The sequence below is a fragment of the Centroberyx gerrardi genome, chromosome 11, assembly GCF_048128805.1.
Source record: "Centroberyx gerrardi isolate f3 chromosome 11, fCenGer3.hap1.cur.20231027, whole genome shotgun sequence".
Taxonomy (NCBI): Eukaryota; Metazoa; Chordata; class Actinopteri; order Beryciformes; family Berycidae; genus Centroberyx; species Centroberyx gerrardi.
In genome coordinates this window covers 11530499-11548005 of record NC_136007.1, presented here as the reverse complement: position 1 = coordinate 11548005, position 17507 = coordinate 11530499, and the positions used below count along the sequence as shown (strand labels likewise).

Here is a 17507-nt window from a genome sequence, read left to right as displayed (position 1 = left end):
AGCAGCGAGCGATCACTCCACCCGCAGTTTGCTGAGACATACAAATCGGTCGCATCTCTTGTAGGAAAACAAGTACCAAGCTAGCATTCATTGTAGCGAGCAGTAACTTAGCAAATCTTTGGAATCAAATCGCCCTCGCTTTGGCATGGCGGAGGGCAGCAGTGGTAACGCCGGTGCGGCAAACCTTCCTCCCGGTGACCCGCAGCTGATCGCCATGATTGTGGAGCATCTGAAGAACCGAGGTCTTTTTGACGAGTTCCGCCGGGACTGTCTGGCAGACGTTGATACAAAGGTAGTTAGCTACTTGCTAGCTAAACCCAAGCACAAAGCTAATGTTAGCAAATACTGAGCTACTCGCTGTTATTTTTAGTGTGGCAGTGGTGTTCATTTCATTGTAATAACTTTGGCAGAGTGTTCTTTTCATTGCAGCCACCATGCTCGATGTTGGTAATGTATTATTTTATGCTATTGCTGTGTAATGACTAAGTTACTGTCATTGTCACCACTGCTAGCCCGCCTATCAGAACCTGCGACAGAAAGTTGACAACTTTGTTACCACGCACCTGAGCACGCAAGACTGGAACCCGTCTATCAACAAGAACCAAATGAGGAATGGGCTGAGGCAAAGTGTTGTACAGTGAGTATTACATCTATTACCTGTCACCCCCGCCCCCTTCTTTTAGGTGTTATTGCCATGTGTGCGAATGCTGTGTTGTGTTCAGGTCGGGCATGCTGGAGTCCGGTGTGGACAGGATCATCACCCAGGTAGTGGACCCCAAGTTGAACCACACTTTCCGGCCGCACATCGAGACTGCAATCCACGACTTCCTGTCAGGGGACAGGAGGGAAGAGAACCCCTCCAATCCCAACCCTGCACCCTGTGAACAGACTGAACAGCCAGAGGCCCCACCTGCCACCGGCCCCAAAACCCCCTGAGGTCAGTCCAAAGGTCAGTCACAGTCTGTACTCTGGGGGGGTCAAGATACCACAGAGCATCGGCCAAGGACTTTTGCTTAATGTCCTGCTCATACAACGCACTAACTTGACAAAACTGCACAAAACTTAGCACTGCTCTGTCTGGCACAAAAACCCTCACAGGCTTCTAAACCAAATTGTGATAAAGTGTGACATTCCCTTCCTCTTGCTGCAGAAATAAGGAATGTTCTCTTCTGAATGCTTACTTCAGCAGTCTCTCTTTTCTGTCCTGCCACAGGTACCCATGATGATATTCTGGTCTGCACATAATGTTCTAGCACTGAGCCATCCTTTTGGGGGGTGTGGCGTCAGAGCAGAGGAGAGGAAGAAGAGGAGGAGGAGGAGGAGGAGGAGGAGGAGGTTGTTTCTAGCTACCTCTGTTTAACAGACTTGTCTAGAATGTTTCTGGAGTCAAAGTGGTCAGCACAGGATGTGGTTTTCAGTGCCGTCTGTGTAGCACGAAGCTGCTGTTTGAGAAGCTGGACAATGCCACTTAACGCAGAAAAAAAGTTAACAATGTGCTGTGCACCATCCTGGATTGTCCTGCTTTTGTGAAGATGAACCTGGAACAAATCAAGTTTTGTTTTGATTTGTTGTTACTTGCTGATGAAAACCAGAATAAGCGGTGTATTTTGTTTATGTATGAAATGAGACGGGTGTTTATTTTGGAATGTCGTTTTTTTGTGTAATGCTGATTTCTCACAGCGGTCTTTGTTTGTTTTTGGAAATACTTCAGTAAATTTTGTAAATAAACCTTTTCACTAATGGATGAGTGCATTGGCTGAAAATAATAACATGGTACTGAACTGAATCTCTGACTATGTAGTTAGTCAAAGTGGAAGGTGAAGTCACTGGGCAGGTTGATTTCCAATTAGGACTAGAGGAGGAACAGCCTGTGGTGATTTTCTAACTGATTTGGCACAAAAGATATTGGGCAGGTCAGTGAAAATTTGTCACTGTATGAACATCATCATCAACTAATTTCTCACTCCATGACTGACGGTGAAAACCTCGTCTGTTTTCCTCCAGAAGTTAAAACATGAGAAAGACGGTGAGAAAATCTGTGGTCACAAAACAGAGCCACCAGGTGGGGTAGTTGACTAGGGTTGTCCATTTTAAAAGGTCGATTCCACCAAAAACTACTCTTGGGTTGAATTGCCCAAGATGGTTGAAAGAAAATTTTATGGACAAACTTCAGAAATATGAAAACATTTTGTGTGGTTATCATAGGTCTGGGAATATGATTGTCCGTAAAACTTTGGAATTCCCTTTTAACATGCCGTTCATTTCCAATCAAAGGACAACTTGCCCCTAAAGATGAACATTTAATATCTTTTTTTTTTTTTTTTTTTTTTTGCTTTTGCTATGATCACTCCTCATCTGTAGGTTCCCTTCTCTAATCAGTGGAGTGTATTTCTCAACAGAACACAGGAAATCAGGATCAGTGTCTACCAAACCTCTCTAGCTGAACTAGATTGACTGACTCTATTCATTATTATCTGAAACAGTAAATCTATGTTAAATGCATGATATGTAACTCTGAGAGGCAAATCTGAGCCCATGGATTCATCAGTAGTGGTGGACGTTTTAACTGATAGCTGATAGGTGGGCATGTTGTGTCATGTACTTGATCAGAGATGCGTGATGATGTTTTAAAAGAATGTTTCCTTGAAAAGACCCAATTTTCACATAACTTACATCATTCTTATCCTGATTATCATCTAACTATAAAGTTTGCCATCTTTAAAAAGATGAAAAAATGAGATGAGAAAAAACCCACTTTTCCTCATCTTGATTTTTTTATTCTTTATGGTATTAAAGGCAAAATTGAACAGTTCGTAAAGAAGTACTTCACATCTGAAAGCCTTGATAAATACAGGCCTAAACCTCAGTCAGTCCGTTGGGAGCTGTGTGTGTCATCGGTGCTTGCGTAACCTTTATTGATTTACCTACTTGTTTTTGGCAGGAGACTGACCCACACGTTAGCACAAATATGTGTGTCGGTGTGTGTGTGTGTGTGTGTGTGTGTGTGTGTGTGTTTCTGTCTGCGAGTGTCTGCCTGTTTGTCTATCTGTGTGTGCATGTATGTGTCTTGTGTGTGCCAGGTGAAAGCCAGTGGTCTTCCTCTACTGTAGCTACAGCAGTGAGTGGTGTGTTAGTTTCTGTAGTAAACAACCAATAAACAACTCACCTGTCAGTTCTACAATGTCAGTTAATTCCAATAACCATATTCTAGACAGAGAATGGTGTAAAGCAATACACCGACTTCTTGGTGAACAAGCTCTTTGATCAACTTTCCACTGTTTGATGAAAAGATTGGTAGCAGTTTCAGCTCTGTGTGTTGTGTTTGTATAGTTTACTATAGTGTACACTGTGTATTAAGTGGACAGCACAAGCTAGCTTTGCCTCATAAGTACTGTAGTAACATACTGGGGGAAAACAGTAAATTGATTACCAAGTTTATTTACACAAAGGTTTCCGTAATCCTTTAACTTCCTCTTCAAATCAATTATCCTGAAGCAGATACTCAAACTGCATTAGATCTATATAAACATACAGAACACACACACACACACACACACACACACACACACACACACACACACACACACACACACAGGAGAGTCGCACGCTCTCACACAGGCAGACATGCAGAATGTTTGCCATAACATGGTCATGTGAGGGACAGAGAGTACAAGAGGGTACTGCATGTGTGGTGTTTGCTCTACGGTGTCTATGTGCATGTGTGTGCTTACAAAAGTATGTGTCGTTTTTGGTGTGTGTGTGTGTGTGTGGGGTGGGGGTTAAGGGTCATTGTGTGGGTGGTCAACCGGGGTTGTGTGAGGGAAGTCGTGGGATGTTGTTTTGAAACAAGATGAGAGAGAGGGGAAGGTTGAAAGAAAAACGGCCTTCATCAAACATCCAAACACAAGTCCCTGAACGAGTAAGCCTACCCCATACGGGCCCCTACACACACACACACACACACACACACACACACACACACACCATGTCCCTCTACCTTGACCTCCCACCACCACACACACTCTTTTCTCAGCCACACACACTCAAAGCCTCTTGGATGCAGAATAGATAAACGGAGTGACACAGTGAGGGAGGATGAAGAGTGAGGAGCGAGAGATACAACGGAAGGAAAAGATGAGCGAGAGACGCTGTTTGTTTGGGTTTCGCTCCCCAGGAGGCGCTGATGTCACAGTGTCACATGACCTTGTTGTGTCCTCCCCTGGATGTCAGGGGTCAGAGGTCAGGGCCGTTCTGAAACAAAACACATGACCACAACAACTGGACGGCAAGCTTTGAACATATTGTAAAAACGGAAAAACAAAGATGAACTCACCTTGGACGCACAAACACATTTACACACACATGCACACACGTTTAACTGCTTTATTTGAATCTACCATTTAAATTCTAATACAAATGAAAATATTCCAGATGTTCAGCATGGTTGAACATCTGGTTGAACATCAGAGTTGTTTGTCTCTTTTTCATACACCTGCAATTCGTTAGCCACTAACAGCAAGTTTGGGAAAAATTTCCAAGGTTGCAACATACAGTATGATGACCAATATCTTGCAAACATACCCAAGAAGCACATGCGCGCACGCACACACACACACACACACATACACACACACACACTCTAACCAACCTGTCAGCAGCTGCCTGTCTTCCGACCTGGCTTGTTGATATGTATTAAATCCCTTATATTGTGTGAATTATGAACATTATAGGCTGGAACTGACAGCTACCCTGAAACACCATGATGATGATGTGTGTGTATTGTGTTAGTACAGGGATTTGTGTGTGTGTGTGTGTGTGTGTACATCTGTGTATGTGGTCTCCAAACAAAAATATATAAAGAATGGCAGGCAAACACACAGACATGAAGTGACAAAATGAGAATATACCAGCGATTTTTGTACTATGACTTTTTAGAAATGCTGACCCTCTTCACATCTGTCTTGCTGTATCTTTCCTCCCTCAATCTTATTCTCTCTCTCTCTCTCTCTCTCTCTCTCTCTCTCTCTCTCTCTCCCTCTCTCTGTCCTGTGTCTGGTACAGAGATTGACCTCCCTCTCTCTGGGTGCTTTAGATACGTTCCTTCCTGCACGTCTCACTGCCAAGCCAGCAGCTGCGTACCCTCACACACACACACACACACACACACACACACACACACACGGCTGGCTGGCTGGCTGGCGGGTTAATTGAGTGTTGATCTCTTCAGTCTAGTTGACCTTCATGTGCCCCGGCTCAGAGGAACAGCCTCACTCTGGTACCTTATAAGAACATTTTAACTTTTTGGGAGAGTTTCTATCACTCTGTGACCCACATTATTAACCCATTCTCTCTCTCCCTCTCTCTCTCTCTCTCTCTCTCTCTCTCTCTCTCTCTCTCTTTCTATGTCTGTCTCTCCCTCTCTATCTCTTCCTCTATCCCTCTCTCTCTCCTCTCCCTCTCTCTCTCTCTCTCTCTCTCTCTCTCTCTCTCTCTCCATTCAGAGAGAGGTCAATTCAAAGGTGTTTTATTGGCATGAAATACTAATTGAAAAAGTCAACAAATAGAAATTCAAATGACAGCAACATGACAGTAAGAATAAACAATAAATATACAATAGATATGTCACCAAATTAATAAGTCAGACACTTAATTATCAATCAAACAATTTATAAAAATACATGAATTCTGCTCTCTCTCTCTTTCTCTCTCTCTCTCTCTCTCTCTCTCATTACTGAATGATAAAAAACTTAAAGTTCTTCAGTGTGGCGCGCGGTCAAGGCTGCGCTGTGATTGGTTAGAGAGACAGCTCGCGGCTCCCCTCATTCACCGTCACGAGCGCGCAGCTCGCTGGGGCTTTATATCCCAGCCGTCATCCCGCGCAGAGCTCCAATGCGCGTTCATAGTGGAAACTTCTCTGTAGTTTGGCGACTCCTGTTTCTTCTACCAATAAAGACAGATAAAAAACAATAAACCAGCCTGGAACTTTTTGAACTTGTGAACTTGAATTTGTCCCAGAGATGCCGGTGAAGCTGTCCGCTGTGTTTTTCCTGCTGCTGGCCTGTCAGCAGGTCCTGACGGATCCAAACGAAGCCCAGGAGAAACAAGTCAACCAGGCGAAGAGGCGCCTCTCTCTGCAGAACACAGGTGGGTTCACTGTCTGTCTACCTGTTGGCAGCGCTGTGGGCCGTGCTGCCATACTGCTGCTCACAGAAAGTATCACTCTTTCTTTGTGAAACTGACTTTGCCTTGAGTTTAGACTGTCATAAACTGGAGTGGTGGTTCCCAAAGTGTGGTCCGGGTGTCCCCAGACTAATGAGGTTTGGTTTAATTTCACTGCTAGAAGTTAGCAAAACTAGAACATCTATAAGAGGGGCTGTTCTGAGGGGGCCCCTAAGGAGAAAACACTTTTTCAACAGACACCCATTTGAAAAAGTGTTTTCTCCTTTGGGGTAAAGCATATCTCCTTTTGGGAGGCTTTGAGGTTTGGGAAGCCTTATGGTCCACCTGACAGCAGCACCTTGTTAGTCTCTCAGCAATTCCCCATGGCACCAGGTGCAACATGTAGGGCTGAATTAAACTGAAAAAGAAAAATACACAAATAGGCTAGGCTACTGTAGGCTATGTGCCATAATCCGTTATTGGCTAACACTACAAGTACAAATATGACCATTTCACTCAGGAGCCACAGTTTCTACACGCGTCCTAGTTGTGTTTTGTAGGCTATTGAATCTGTATTTTTTATGCATTTCATCAAATTATGCATATGGTTGGTTTTCATTGGTTCTCAAAATTATAGGCTCTAAACATATCTTATGGGTATTTCATTTCGCACACGTAGTCCCTATAGGCTACTTTTGCAAATTGGATCAGCCAATCACAGGACTAGACCTGATCTTTGCAGCAGCAAACAGCAGCCAGGCCAAAAGGGAAAACCATAACCACGACTTTCTGCTTTCTCTCCGATGCGCTGACAGGATTATCAGGCAGCTGCTGTATGTCTAGTTTGACACTGCGGCGGTATGATGCCCCCCGTTGGACCGGAGCTCACTGGGAAACAATCTCCCTGAAGGCCCAATAGCTTTAACATTATCGGCCAGTATGACGACACGTATTTTGAATTTTGCTGTAGCCTATTAATTTTATTCAGTTTTGTTTCACTGTAATATTCCTATAATAGCCTACTCCTTTAGGGTCTTATAGTGGGTCTTCAATAGTAGGCTACTCAGTGAGTTTTATAGTGACCTTATCTAATGGTATTTTTTTTGATCTCCTAAGGTATCACTATAATATTCATACAATGTCCACTTTAGGCTATTTGGATTGTCCAATCAGGTGACATAAAGTAGATGTTCAGCAAAGCGTCAGTTGCCTATTAGTTGCATTTCTACAGACTATGGTAATTCCAACTGGACCCATTTCTAACCCTAAATCCAACCCTAACGTTACACTATTGTATCACCTGAAACTCAGTAGACGTTTTAGTATGTTGAGTATCAGCTATATATCCAAATAAAGTGCGACCAATCTTCCTATTGCATATTACAGCATATTCGTTAGCTTATATTTCTATAGTATCCCTAACGTATCACAGGATTAGTATCGTCCAGTTTCGCCGGGGTTAGTCCCATGTCTCCATGCTCTGTCCCTGTCCCGGGCCGGTCTGCCTCGGTCTCCTGTTCTGTCGGTGCGCTGTAATTCAATGCGCCCGGCGGCTCGATCCTGTCCAAGCACATTCCCTCCGTACCAGCAGGTCGGTGACGGCACCTCTGCCCCGGACCCAGACCTGCAGGACAACAACAACAACAACAACAACAACACTGTCTTACACCCGGCATTTGGCCTCTTGGTGACAGATAAACCTAAGGACTCCTAACGAAAAGTCACTGTGGTATTCTGTTCCTAGAGGGACTTACAGTGGGTTTCTGGTGTTCAGTAGTGAGTTTATAGTGACACTGTAGTAGCCCACTGTAACCTCATGACACCCAGCAAAAAACGTTTATGGATTTCAAATTCTTTCTTCACATTTTTTAAGCATATTGAGTGGAAAAATAAAAACCAAACTCATCAAAAAATTCTTGTAGGCTATTTTTACTGTAATGTAATGGACATCAAGACTAAGAAGAATAGGATATGGACAATTCACGCATTACATCATACATTACATCATTAGCACAAATGTTTGGCTGGCTCTCCTCCTTATAGACATTTCAAACACCAATTCCAAATCTTAAGTTATGGAATGCTGCTGCAAAATCAAAGCATAATGCCTACATGTCACTCTTTGCTGGACAGTTTCAGCTTGCTGTGTCTCCTCAGGTGAAGCTTCATCCTCTGAGCTCTTCATCTTCTGTCAAAGAAAGAGTCAGTGAAGCCAGATGACCTCTACAGTGTACATAGCCTATAATAAATAGTTATTTAGTGTAAGAATGGTTAAACCGTACTGAGTCTAAGATGTTCACATGCAAGAAAAAAAATCTGATAGTATAGTTGTCAACTTACATTTCCTCTTTCCATAAAATGTTTGCTTTGAAATGTGTGCAATATTGTAAAGCCTGGAAGCAGAAGTTCTCAAGGTCCTACTCCCATAGATGTGATGCTGAAATTCTTATAATGTCCTAAACAGGATGCAACTCCTCTGTGCATCCTGTATGGTTTGGGAGACGGACTCAAAAGTAAATTTCCTCTGAAGCGGACAAAAATTAATGGCTGGATTGCTTATGTTTTTCTAACCAAATCATGACACAATTACCAATTACACCCGGCATTTGGCCTCTTGGTGACAGATAAACCTAAGGACCCCCCCCCCCCCCCCCCCCCGTCTCTCTCTCTCTCTCTTTCAGCGGAGATCCAGAGTTGTTTGGTGAGTTCAGGGGACGTCGGCTGTGGGACGTTTCAGTGTTTCAACAACAACTCCTGTGAAATCCGCGGGCTGCACCACATCTGTCTCACTCTGCTGCACAACGCTGGGCGCTACGACTCACAGGTGGGGGGGTGGGGGGGAGGTCAAATGGTTTTGACCTCATTTATCATGCACACACGTGTATGCACACGCACATACACACACACACAAACACACACACATACACAATGTTGATACACATGTAAGCCAGTTTTCAAATCATTTTGCAATTTGGCACCTTTTGCACTAACAGTACAACAAGTACTGACTGGCCTTGTCATATTCCAGAGCAGGTGCTTCTTAAAGGACGCGTTGAGATGGATGTTGTTTTTTATACTGTCACACAATCCGATCAATCATTGCAGTCATTTGTGAAAGATGTGTGTTGTGTAGAGAGGAGTGTATGGTAGCGCTGGTTACAGAACAAACTGAAGGGCAAACTGAAATTAGAGAAGGGACAGTTTGTCTACCTTACTAGAATAGAAATGCATTAGGGAGTGATGCAAAACGAATGTGTCTCCAGTATGAACAGGTGTATGATGTCTGTAAAGATATTATGTTGGTGTTACTGTACGATACAACTGCATACAGTAACATGCAATACGGTGCGATGGGATTCGATAAGATCTGATGCAATACAGTGTGATACGGTGAGATGCGATTTGATGTGTTGACATGATGACATGCGTTAAGATGAGATAAGATGTGAGGTAAAATGACGCAAAACGTTATGATACGATATGACACAATACTGTATTGGTCCATTGCCATGGAAATTCCCTTTGTGAGGTCAGCACAATAACAAAAGAGAAAAAAGTAAAAGTTACATATAACCCACAATGCACAAAAGAGCTCATATATACTCACCTAATATAAAATGATACATAAGACCTGCACAGATCCACACTGTCACAACACAGGATGTGTGGTCACTACTGTAATCCACTATACATCCGATAAAGTGTTGCTTTCCAGGAAATGAGCCTCAGAGAGAATACATTTCTGTCCATCTTGTTTAAAGTTATGTAACTATGTGTATAGGCAGGAATGAGAATGTTATTGTGTGCAAGCCTGTGGTTTGTAATACTGAGGCTTGTTCTTAAAGGATATGGGGTAACGGATATCCTCTGGAGGTAGCAGCAACATCAGCAAACCAGACTACTGCCCAAAATCCTCAGCTTCTTTCACTGTGTTCCTATGGTGTAGCATGCTCCTTGTGATCCACAGTGACTTATAGTGATGCTAAGTCTTCATCTGGTACAATTCTCCAGCACTGAATGTACTTGTAGTGTGTTTATTTTTAGTCTGCTGTCATACAGTGTGTCTTGTCTGCACTATATCTCAGGTCCTGGTACATTTTGTCCTGCACCTACTGTGTCAATCCTGTGTAGCTGTATACTAAGCGTCACCACCAATGAACCAGGTCAAATTCCATATGTGCACGCGTTGTACTTGACAAACAAAAGTGATTCTTGCGGTCCCTCTCCTTGTCCTCCCAGGGTAAGTCATTTGTGAAGGATGCGTTGCGGTGCATGGCGCTGGGCCTGCGCCAGCGCTTCAGCTGTGTGAGCCGTCGCTGCGGAGCGGTGAGAGAGATGGTGTTCTCGCTCCAGAGAGAGTGCTACTCCAAACACCAACTCTGCCTGGCGCTACGAGACCACATGGACACCATGGGGGACCTGGTCCAGTTCCACCTGCTGTTCCCCCCGGGGTGAGGGCTACATACACACACACACACACACACACACACACACAGAAAACAATAAATAACTGGAGAAGGTTTTGATCAGTCAAAACAAAAAAGGCAACAGTAAACATGTCGTCCCCTAAGAATGATGCAGTCCCACTCTTGGCCAATCAGTAACAAATATATAACATTTAATTGATCTGTAATTGTAGCATCCCCCTGAATCAGAGTAATGTTGAAAATACTGGAAAGAAGTGGTGAGATGCATCATTCCCCCAAGTGATCAATGTCTGAGATATCATGCATGACAAATGGACAAATGAACGAAATTGAATGAATGGCCAGAAATCAGTCCAATTATCTTTAAAAACACGCTAAGATCAGTGATATTGGCAACGTGCAAAAGCAAATCTTTTCCATAGAAAACAATGAATAAAAGCCAGCGCTGTGAAGGGAGGTTCCTGGTGGACACACAACTGTAGCGAGCCTCACCTTGTAAATTTGCTGGTTAAACAAGAAATGGAGGCTTAATTTCTTATTGTTAATCATCTTGATTGTGTGTGTGTGTGTGCGTCCTCGCAGGCCGTACGTGGAACTGGTGAACTTCCTGTTGGGCTGTGGAGAGGACGTCAGGTTATGGGTCGGGCATCGGTTGCGTGGGCAGTGCGAACAACACTGGGGGGCGCTGTGCAGCAGCTTCGGCAGCGCCTGTCCTCTCAGCCAATCAGACGCTCCGCAGCACACCACCGTCCCGCCCCCTACCACGGCAGAGCCTATCACGGGCCAGGGCCCCCTGCAGCAGCCGACCAGAATAGCCGATCCAGAGGACGGGAGGGGTCTCAATCAGATTGACAACGCTACCGAGTCTGGTCTCCTTGTGTCTGAGAAAACCAACATTACTGCTCCATAGACAGACAGAGGCAGGGAGACAGGGAGACAGACAGACAGGCAAGCAGAGAGACAGACAGGCATCAAGCCAGTCACAAAGCCAGACAGGCAGATGTGCAGACAGGGTACATCAGAAACAAAGGTCATGCACTTATTACTTTATGGTAGTAACAGAATGAGTAGAAGTAGTAGTAGTAGCTCTATTGCAGTATTTAGAGTGTAGTATTACCTGTGAAAGCAATGCAACATAACTTATTTAATCTGTTTATGGTATAATATTATTTTCTCTTACGTTTGACGTGAAACAAGGAAACCAAAAACCAGCTATCTACCTCACCTCAGCATGACAGTAAACCGTAATGGCATGTATACTCCAGTAAGGGCATGGACACACACACACGCACACACACACTCACACACAGACTCACAGAGCTCTGGACTTGAACACGGGTAAAGACTTTACAGGGAATTCGTCTCCAGCTGAAGTGCAGCTGCTGATTCAACGTCAATATTCTACCTATTTAAGTCTTTTTTTTTTATTTATGAGGAATGTTTTTGCATCGTATAGTCATGTAACTTCATGTCTGTAGACACTCAGGGTGCAGTCTGCAGGAGGGCAGCACATTCAGGTTTTGATGTGTCATGAATATGTATTTCTAACAGTCACATTTCATACAAATCCCATGTTTCAGTTGATATATTTTGTATAATTAAATGTTTTTATCTAAATGAATGTTCACTTGGAATTAACTAAACCACAATAAAAACACTGAACAGAGAGCAAAGACATTCCTGTCATGAGATGATGTAGTGCATGCTGCCATCTACTGGCACATCTGTGATAATGGCGCACAATAATGCATTACTCAGCATGTTGGAAGTATACAACTTTATTCAAACAGACGTCTACCATTCATCAACAAACAGTCAACATGACAGATACCCAGTAATCACACAGTATTCTGGTTCAGTAGCCAGTACAGCTGATTTGAAGGAAGGCACTAGCTAAACTTATCAGCAACTGTAGTTAATACTGGACCTTAAACAATAACAGCAGGATCTCTTAGCCTTGGACAGCTGACCAGAACACACACACGCACACACACACACACACACACAGACACAGACACAGACACACACGGCAAGTTGACCCCTGTAAAAGTCTAAATAAAGACTAAAATAAGGAATATTACATACTATGGCCTTGACCCTGGTTAGTTCTGAACACGAGATGAGAGTGTAAACCTATTGCTGTCGTCATGTGAAAACCTCATAACTCCTCGTGATTTTCATCTTTTTCACTTGTACAGAAGATTTTCATGCTCCTCTATGGGTTGAGAAAGTTCTACCATCCCTGGGCTTATAAAACCCTTTCAAACCCCCCAAAATACATGTTGGTCAAGCTAAAAACAAGGCTGTCTTTCTTCGCTCATGAAAAGTTGACTTTCTGGAGATACGAGGTTTTCACAGTGCCACAATCCACCGAGTCTCTGTGCTGCTGAAGACTTTCCCATGTAGTCCGCGGTTCCATTCACTCTCTCCAGAGGGTTTCCACGCTGAAATCCCTCCGTGTAATGCTCTGTAACTTGCCACTGTCCAAAATAAGTGGGAAAACATTTGCCTAGAAGACTGGCTGCCAGCTCCCCTTTAGAAACACAGCAGGGAAACACTAAACTACACTATCCAGCTGTCTAGATGAAGGGGAAGAGGCGTTTCTTGAGGATGTAGAGGACGGTGGCCAGGAAGAGAGCCAGAGCCAGGAAGATCAGCAGCTTGTCTGTCAGCTCCCGCCGGTTGTACTTGAGGATCAGCTTCCGCCCCAGGTGGATGGTTCCCGTCATGGATTTAAACTCCTCGTTGGTCTCCTGCACTGTTCTGGAGGAGGTGGCTGAGGAGAGGAAGAGGAAGAGGAGGAGGAGGAGGAGGAGGAGGAGGGAAGAGAGGCGGAAGAGGAGGGGACAGGAAGGGGAAAAGAAGAAGTCAAGGAGGGAACAAGGAGAGGAAAGGACGAGATGAGATGAACAGCGATGAGAAGGGGAGAGAAGGTATAGGGGAGGAAGATGAGGATGAGGAGGGGAGGAAGATGAGGAGGGGAGGAAGATAGGTGAGGAAAGGTGAAGACAGGAGGAGGAGAGCAAGGGAAACTATGTAGAACTTTGTTTTTTTTCAAAGGGAATTTTGGATTTTACTTCATATACACAAACAGCACCTCTCTTTTACAGCAAAAGCATGCAAACACACACACCACACACTCTCTCTCACACACACACACACACACACACACAAAGTAGAGTGTTGTTACCCAGTGTGCCGATGGCATCTTCGCTCTGGTTCACCTGCTGGGACATCATCCTACTGATAGACATCAGACTCTCTGTGATATTACTGCTGGTCTGCACTAGGCTTTCCTTGGTTGCCTTCCTGATACACACACACACACACACACACACACACATAGAGAAATCAGATCAGGCGATACATGGGTACTTTAAATCACTCTGCTCAGCTCTATTTCTCTGTCCCTCATGCTAAGAAAACAATTGGCAAAAGAGCTTTTATGTTTAAAGCCTCAGCAGATTGGAATAATTTACCTGTTGATATTAGATCCATTTCATCATTTGGTATGTTTAAGCATGCCCTGTCTTCTTACTTTGAGATGGACTGCTCTTGTTATCAATGAACCTGTCATAGTTTATACCTACTGATGTTTATACTTGATTGTATTTGGTGATCCACTCACACTCTACTGTTCATCTATTATTGGCCACTTTGGCCACCTCGTGGTTGTAATGTTTCCAATCTTTTCATTAATTAATGTGTGTTTGTTTTTGTTTTTTTTGTTTGTGTCTTGTTTTGTTTCTCTGTCGTCCGTCTGTACGTTGCCGTATTGATAATTGTATTTCTATCTTTTAATTTAATTTTACACTCCTCTGGTGTTATATAGTGATTGTGATATATGTTGGGACCCCCTTGAAAACGAGATGGTACATCTCAAGGGGTTTATCCTAATAAATAAATTTTGAACAAATCCAAGAACAAGCACGATTTAAGAAATGAGAGCATGAAGTGAGAATTTGGTATTACAGAATATTCCCACTGTCAGTAGTACAGCAAGTTTCTACAGTTATGTTTGCCAGTAGAGTGAACCAGTGTGTTTCTACTATTTAGTAGAGTGACAGTAGAGTATGTTTAACATTTTATCATCTTGTCTGCCAGTAGAGGTATTTTAGTGTCTGTGAAATCCGCGTTTCTTCTATCCAGCCACTAGAGTACTGTCTGGTTTCTACCAGTAGAGCTTCAGCAGAGTTCTACTCAGTTCTACTCACCTCTGTCTGGCGGTGGGGTTTTCCCCCCCGTGCAGCAGCTCGTCCTTCTCCATGTTGTCTATGGCCAGTTTACAGGCCAGGTTAGACTTACGCCACGCTGTCTGGTTACTGCCACACACACACACACACACACACACACACACACACACACAAACACAACAACCGACTGTCAGAACAGGATTCTGTTTTCTTTTCTCCTTTCCTTCCTCTGTTGTCTGGTCTGGCTTGTTAGATTCTGTTTTGAGTGTGGATGCTGATTTTCTTTAAATAATAAAAGAAGAACTTTATTATCAATAAAAAGGTGGAGGGGCACAAAAAGTTTTCAGACCACCAGAAGTTGGTTGATATGAGACCCAGGCAAATAAATGTCTGGAAAAAAACCATGAGAAATTCTTTATTTAACTTATTGTGCAATTGAAGATTCTATTTTTGAGGATGCTTAAGTGTCTGGCAAGATAAACCAAACATACTTGAGTGTTGTTTTTTTTAAAATTCAGATTCAAATATTTTCTCCCAGTTGTGGCTGATATGTGCTACATAATTGTTAGCTGCATCACCGATGGCACTGCAGTGCTGGAGGGTTATACAGCAAAGTGAGTATGTGATTGGCTAATGACTAATGAGCCTTCAGCTCTCAGGAAATAAACAGACTTCCAGAGACTCACTGCTCCAGTCGCTTCCGTTTTAGATGCACAGTACCTCTTCAATGGCAGATTCTATGACGTCTAATGTGTACACAGATTTTTTCCACAACGTGTGTGTGTGTGTGTGTGTGTGTGTGTGTTTGTGTGTGTGTGTTCATATACAGTACCTCAGCATCTGCCTCCGCTGGCTCTCCGTCTCTGTCTGGATGGCCAGTCTGTCCGTCTCTCTGTCCTGTTCTCTGGACATCTGTTCTAGGTCCTGCAACGACAACGACAACAACCACAAAATCAACAAAAACAATCAACTTCAAATGACATGCACCATTAACTAATGTATTCCCAATTTTAGGCATCAAGTCTGTCAGGTGCAACAGAGCAACAACGAGGCCTGACCTGTATTCTGAGTCTGAGCTTGTTGAACTTCTCTTTGACCTGAGAGTTGAGCTCCATGAGAGCAGACTGGGGTCCAGGGCATTCTCTGATGTCCTACAGGTCACACACACACACACACACACACACACACACACACACACACACACACACGATGGAATGTTACGTATAATGGATGATAAAAGGTGGTCAGGATATAAGTAAATCAAGCAAAATACAGGTATACTTTTGAACATACCACTACAAATGTGGTAACATACAAATAAATTTGAATGGAATTGAACAACATTCAGCTATCTAACTAATAGGAAAGCTTGAATAAGAACATTTACTACGCACATCTGTCTCTGTTTCTGAGATGCTGTTGAGGAAGACTAGTCTACATTTCAACTAAAAAGTAATTTTTGGAACATAGAACTTGCCTCGAGTATTACTGAGGGGCATGTAAATTACAATAAATAAAATCAATAGATTAGGGACACTGGTTCATAAACTATTACTATAAATTATATGTAAGCTATAGTTATATTTTTTCCAGATGCTACTGGTGATGCTCTGAGTAAACTCTATCTCCGAAAATCTGATTCGCTTTGATAAAAAAATCAACTTAAATAAAATCAAATAGTCATCTTTTAATGCTGACATAAATCTTTAGGACCTAAATTACTGATATAGATCATAGTAAGCAGTATCAAATTGATGCAGTTCATATAGTCGTATAAGGGAAAATGCATAATTAGGTTTTTTTTGTTTGTTTAAGTATAACTGATTTTTGTTTCTACATGTGTCAGGGAGGCCTTGTTGTTCCCTGATCGCAGGGCATGGTTCACCTTTTCTTCACACTACATCACTGCTACCTGTCGCTGCCACAGCTGAGGAAGACTGATCCTCTTCCTCACACAGCTGTCGCATTAGTAAAGGCTCCATATCTTCCAGTTAGTTCCTGCCTGTCACTGTCGGTCACATCTCGGTTAAAGTTTACAGCTGTAACCGGTCGCCCCTCAGGGCTTAACGAAGTCACACACACGTAAAGTAGCTGGAACCGTTGCGACAGTTAGGCAGAAATCTAACAAATAAACCGCCATTAAAACAATGATTTGATCCTTTACACTTGACTACTGTGTGACTTTCAACTGTATTTATGTAACCACGTCGTTGTATGCTGTTTGTCTCCAACTTTCAAGTGTGTCATGATGCTGCTTTTACGGCCATCTCTACTAGAAAAAGACATTTTAATTGCAGTGTGATAACAGAATAAGATAAACCTTAAACAACTGACAAACAATGCGTTGTCAATTCTCACCTGAATGAGAGCCTTGATCTCTAGGTCGTATTTTATTATTTCTTGTCCACAAATTCGGACGTGGACATCCAAAGAAGACGCCATGTTTGTTTTTGTACGGCAAGCTGGAGGTCCAAAAGACATGCGCTCTCCTAAAAGCGATACAAAACTAGGCGCTGGCTATCGTTTGATTGCATCTGTCGGCCGACAAGGCAACTAAACCTGAAGCAATATCACACGAGAGGGAGTGCCGAAATACAGTATAACAGCATGACTTCGAGTGTGAAGTTGCTTTTATACAACAGTTCAATAAACAAAGCTATTTATCAAGTAATGGTAATTTGAGACAACAGATTGATATTGACTTTTATTCGTCTCCGCCAACTCAGAA

At 43.1% G+C, this 17507-nt stretch overlaps 2 protein-coding genes across 2 annotated transcripts; one reads left to right on the top strand and one right to left on the bottom strand.

The window, feature by feature from the left end:
- Positions 1-45: 45 nt before the first annotated feature.
- On the top strand, positions 46-11496 carry LOC139908135 (uncharacterized). The gene is made up of 7 exons (XM_071894717.1): positions 46-292; positions 513-637; positions 723-933; positions 6018-6144; positions 8841-8983; positions 10399-10610; positions 11169-11496. The coding sequence occupies exons 1-7, from the start codon at positions 146-148 to the stop codon at positions 11494-11496; spliced, it is 1293 nt and encodes a 430-aa protein (XP_071750818.1). The 5' UTR covers positions 46-145.
- A 1260-nt stretch (positions 11497-12756) lies between these two features.
- Positions 12757-17255, bottom strand: bnip1b (BCL2 interacting protein 1b). The gene is made up of 6 exons (XM_071894723.1): positions 17138-17255; positions 15838-15930; positions 15612-15703; positions 14801-14908; positions 13777-13895; positions 12757-13362 (listed from the first exon to the last, which is right to left on the bottom strand). Exons 1-6 carry the CDS (start codon positions 17219-17221, stop codon positions 13166-13168), a joined length of 693 nt encoding a protein of 230 aa, XP_071750824.1. The 5' UTR covers positions 17222-17255; the 3' UTR covers positions 12757-13165.
- Positions 17256-17507: the final 252 nt, after the last annotated feature.

What these genes read in the sequence shown, in the direction of transcription:
- LOC139908135 (XM_071894717.1), top strand. Translation starts at nt 146, where the DNA reads ATGGCGGAGGGCAGCAGTGGTAACGCCGGTGCGGCAAACCTTCCTCCC. An exon ending in CTGAGGCAAAGTGTTGTACA is followed by an intron (nt 638 to 722) that starts GTGAGTATTACA and finishes TGTTGTGTTCAG; the next exon opens with GTCGGGCATGCTGGAGTCCG. An exon ending in CCACCGGCCCCAAAACCCCC is followed by an intron (nt 934 to 6,017) that starts TGAGGTCAGTCC and finishes TTTGTCCCAGAG; the next exon opens with ATGCCGGTGAAGCTGTCCGC.
- bnip1b (XM_071894723.1), bottom strand. Translation starts at nt 17,221, where the DNA reads ATGGCGTCTTCTTTGGATGTCCACGTCCGAATTTGTGGACAAGAAATA. An exon ending in CAGCGGAGGCAGATGCTGAG is followed by an intron (nt 14,909 to 15,611) that starts GTACTGTATATG and finishes TGTGTGTGGCAG; the next exon opens with TAACCAGACAGCGTGGCGTA. An exon ending in AGATGCCATCGGCACACTGG is followed by an intron (nt 13,363 to 13,776) that starts GTAACAACACTC and finishes TCCTCTCCTCAG; the next exon opens with CCACCTCCTCCAGAACAGTG.